This window comes from Eleutherodactylus coqui, chromosome 3 (genome assembly GCF_035609145.1).
Source record: "Eleutherodactylus coqui strain aEleCoq1 chromosome 3, aEleCoq1.hap1, whole genome shotgun sequence".
In the NCBI taxonomy this organism is placed as follows: Eukaryota; Metazoa; Chordata; class Amphibia; order Anura; family Eleutherodactylidae; genus Eleutherodactylus; species Eleutherodactylus coqui.
Genome location: NC_089839.1, coordinates 234385265 through 234389101, shown reverse-complemented (window position 1 = coordinate 234389101; position 3837 = coordinate 234385265). Strand labels below are relative to the sequence as shown.

General features: G+C 45.3%; 1 protein-coding gene across 1 annotated transcript; it reads right to left on the bottom strand.

Annotated features, from left to right (window-relative positions):
- Positions 1 to 832: 832 nt before the first annotated feature.
- On the bottom strand, positions 833 to 3331 carry LOC136620283 (uncharacterized). The gene is made up of 4 exons (XM_066594983.1): positions 2926 to 3331; positions 2671 to 2774; positions 2432 to 2578; positions 833 to 1727 (listed from the first exon to the last, which is right to left on the bottom strand). Exons 1-4 carry the CDS (start codon positions 3013 to 3015, stop codon positions 833 to 835), a joined length of 1236 nt encoding a protein of 411 aa, XP_066451080.1. The 5' UTR covers positions 3016 to 3331.
- Positions 3332 to 3837: the final 506 nt, after the last annotated feature.

The following is a 3837-nucleotide window of genomic DNA, read 5'->3' as shown; positions in this document are numbered from 1 at the left end:
ATGCACGGATTATGCTGGTGTCCCAGAAATCCAACGGATGGTCATGGGAACGATTGGGGTTGCAAACATCGCTCACTCCCAGCTAAGATGTGCTCTGCGGCAAAAGAGGCAAGGCGCACTAATTCCATTACGGCAGTGGCACGCACGTAAATTTCTTTGCGGCCTGTGCTACTGTACGAGAAGGACTGCCTTTTTTTTTTTTTTTTGTTTTCAATTTAACGCTGCCTTACTGTCCTCCAAGGTTGGGGTACATCACTTCTCTTGACTCATAGTCCTTTCTTTCCCTATATTTATTTTCATGTCTGTCTGTTTCCATGCTCGCTCTATGTTTGTAACAGGAGTTCGAGCATGGAAAAAAAAAATGGTGATGACAACAGGGCCATTCTGCGTGCCTGTTGCCATCATCATTTTCGCTTGCGGCATGACCGGCAAGTGTGGCCAGAGCTATACTGCTTGTGGATTGGCCAGTGAAGGAGAAAGTTAGTTGTATTCAAGTAGTGGTAATTGGTATATGCGCTGAAAAAAAGTAGACGGCTCAACTAAAAGATATGTTTATTTTGCACAAAATAAAAAACCATCATTGTCTAACCAATTCCGTTTCTTTACAATGCAGATTATATGTTTTGTGCGCCGGAAAAATTTGGAGAACAATCTTTTTTGTGAAATATTAAAACATTTTATTATGAAAACTGTTTAACACAATTTTATTGAAGTTTTTAAATTAAAGGTGGAGGAGTGTCCTTTTGTGCCTTCAATAAAATACGTATTTCTCTACGCAGTTTGGTTTCCGCTTCCTTCTGGGGCTGGGCGCCGGGGGAGGGTCACACTGCAGTTAGGGCTGCACACCACCGACACAGGAGAACTGCCATGGCACGGTGCCTTCGTGACTAAGGAAATAGTCAGTGAAGAGTTCGCGTACCTGCACTGCAGTAGCAGGCGTCCTACCTCCCCCCCAGTTGATGACCGTGTCAAAGGCAGGATCAAGTTCTTCGACATCTACCTCTGGGCGATAGTCCCGGAGGTAATTGTGAAGAACACAACATGCCTTGACAAGGTCATCAACTGTGTTAGGGTCTACTAACAGTGTAGTCCCTAGAACTCTCCACTGACTCACCATAATCCTGAAGGCACACTCAACCACACGACGTGCCCGGCTCAGCCTATAATTAAAAATCCTTTTCCGGGCATTCAGTCCTCTCCGCGGGTATGGGCGCAACAGGTTTGGCATCAACGGGAAAGCTTCATCCGATACCATCACAAAGGGGACTGGATGTGTGGTTCCCGGGAAAGGTTGTGGGGCTGGGAGCGTGACGCCATCTCGGAGAATTTGCATCCCAATCTGTGATGTTCGCAGCACCCGAGAATCCCCAGTGCTGCCATAGGCGCCGACGTCGATGCAAACAAATTTGCTATGTGCATCAGCCACGGCCATCAGGACAATTGAAAAAAATTTTTTGTAATTGAAGAATTTGGAGCCTGAGTGGGCTGGCTGAAGCACACGCACATGTTTGCCGTCGACGGCGCCTATGTAGTTAGGAAATTTGGCAACATCTTGAAAGCCTGCTGCAACACGTTGCCAAGTGTCCTCGGTAGGTGAAGGCATCACGATGGGCTGCAACTTCTGCCAGATGGCGCTGCATGTGCACCTCACAATTTTGGTGATGGTTGATTTACCAACACGAAATTGGAGATGCAGGGATGCATAGCTCTCTCCTGTGGCCAAGAAGCTGAAAAGAAGCAGAGAAGAGAAAAAAAAATTAGTACACAATGAAGACTTGCATTACATCAACACTTCTATGTATGCAGTATTCAGATATTGTTCTCAACACGAAATAGATCGGAGAACGCAGAAGAATTCGTGTGAAGGAAATAAGATTTGCAATTGAAAGGTATACATGGGATGTGGGGGGGGGGGCCGTGAAATTCTCACTATCCATTCCACACATGGTTCAGATTTCCATTCTCCCCATCCCAAACAAAAGGGGAGGGAGAATGAGAAAATGAAAACATGTTCCTGCTACACTCAGAAAGGTAACTTGGTCCCGTTCACTGCCGGTGCACAACAAAGGTTGCCCAAGTTTGCTGGTCTGGTAAGTTCAACAATGTAGCTTCTGACAATGTCAATGAAGTCAACCAGCCACAAGATGATGCTGTTCTAATGCCACGCACGGGCAAATAAAGACCCACCCGTCCCGGTGAGATCGGGGTAGCCGTGCAGGTGTCATGATGGGCGTGGTGCTAATAACAGGGGTGCTTGATAGCCCAGCTGTGAAAAAGCAGTGTGACGTAATGCTATAGCATTACGTCCTACTACCGGAGCAATCAGTGCATAAAAAAAGGTACCGCGCAAAAATCACAGAACCAAAAAAAAAAAAGGAAAAACAAAAAAAAAAAAAATAACTACAGTGACACAATAAGAAATGTAACTTACCGAAGGGTGATGAGCAGCCTTTCTTCTGCAGTGATCGCCTTCCTCATCTGCGTGTCCTGGTAGGTCAGATCCCGGCGCACCAGCTCCAGAAGGCGGTCAAAGGCCTCCAGAGGCAGGCGACAAAATGAGACGAACTTCTCAGGATGGCTGCAGAGAGAAAGAGAAAGGGAGAGCGGGCTAAAATTAATAACAATTCAGAGTGCAACATCAAACCTATTCCCATGCAACACTTCACTTACTTTTTAAGATCGTGGTAGAGGCTCGCAAAATGGCCCTTCGTCCCCCTCTCGGTTAGTAGGGGATGAACCCAGAAACGTCTCTGACGCCGGGAAGCACGATCAGTCTGAAGAAGAATAAGCACATGAATTTTTAAAGCACATTAACATGAATTAAAGCACATGAATTTAAAGCACATGACTGCAATTACACTCTAGTCCGCAGTGCATAAACAAACAACAAGGAAACTAAGCACACAATGACCACAAATCGCTCACCTTTTCAGATTGTTCTCTATCCATCATAAGCACAAATGTAATCAGTCTGCGTCGGTATGCGCGGCTCAGACGGACTGTTGCTCGGTCCATGTCTGCAGAGAAAATGGCCACAAATACAAAGCTCTTCCTACCCTATGCAGAAATGGGTGGGATCGATGACCTCACAGGAAACAGTTTTTTTAAGAATCTGCACCTAGTAAAATACGCAGGCAAATCTGCAAGAAAAACCGCGCCTCTCCAAAAATAACCGCTGCGGTTTTTTCCGCAACAAAGGGCCTGCGGATTTACCGGCGGCAGAACCGCAGATAAATACGCGGTCAAAAACGCGTCTTAATTGGGCCATTGCATGCGGATTTGCCGCAGAAACGGAAAGGTTGCGGCAAATCCGCAGCGGCAAAACCGCGAACTTTCAGCAACAAATCCGCCCTGTGTGAATCCAGCCTAAGGACATCCCTTCGTCATGCTTTAAAGTTGGGGTGAGGTTTTTATGTTGGTGTGCAGTGTTGTTTTTTCTCCAAATACAGCATTGTGTATTTGTACTAAAGAGTTCTACTTTTGACTCACCTGTCCAGGATACATTTTTACAGAAGTATTGTGGAACATTAAGGTGGTCTTGGGCCATATACTTTAATTACATTTGAATGTATATCCATTTGTTTGTGAACAAGAAGGGTGTGGAAAAACGCTTCCCATGTAGCAAATACCTCTCAGTTTCTATTGAGCAAAAATTGACTTACATGAAAAGACGCAGTGTAATTGATTGTAATAAACTAAGTAAAATGCTTATGGCAAATATGTGCTTCTTTTCTACAGTACTAACACAGCTGCCTGCTAAAGTACTAACTAACTACTTGCTCCCCCCTCCCACCATATTACTCAAGATGGCGCATTCCTCGTACAGGAATTCCAAGA

What these genes read in the sequence shown, in the direction of transcription:
- LOC136620283 (XM_066594983.1), bottom strand. Translation starts at nt 3,015, where the DNA reads ATGGACCGAGCAACAGTCCGTCTGAGCCGCGCATACCGACGCAGACTG. An exon ending in ATAGAGAACAATCTGAAAAG is followed by an intron (nt 2,775 to 2,925) that starts GTGAGCGATTTG and finishes ATTCTTCTTCAG; the next exon opens with ACTGATCGTGCTTCCCGGCG. An exon ending in CTCTACCACGATCTTAAAAA is followed by an intron (nt 2,579 to 2,670) that starts GTAAGTGAAGTG and finishes TTCTCTCTGCAG; the next exon opens with CCATCCTGAGAAGTTCGTCT.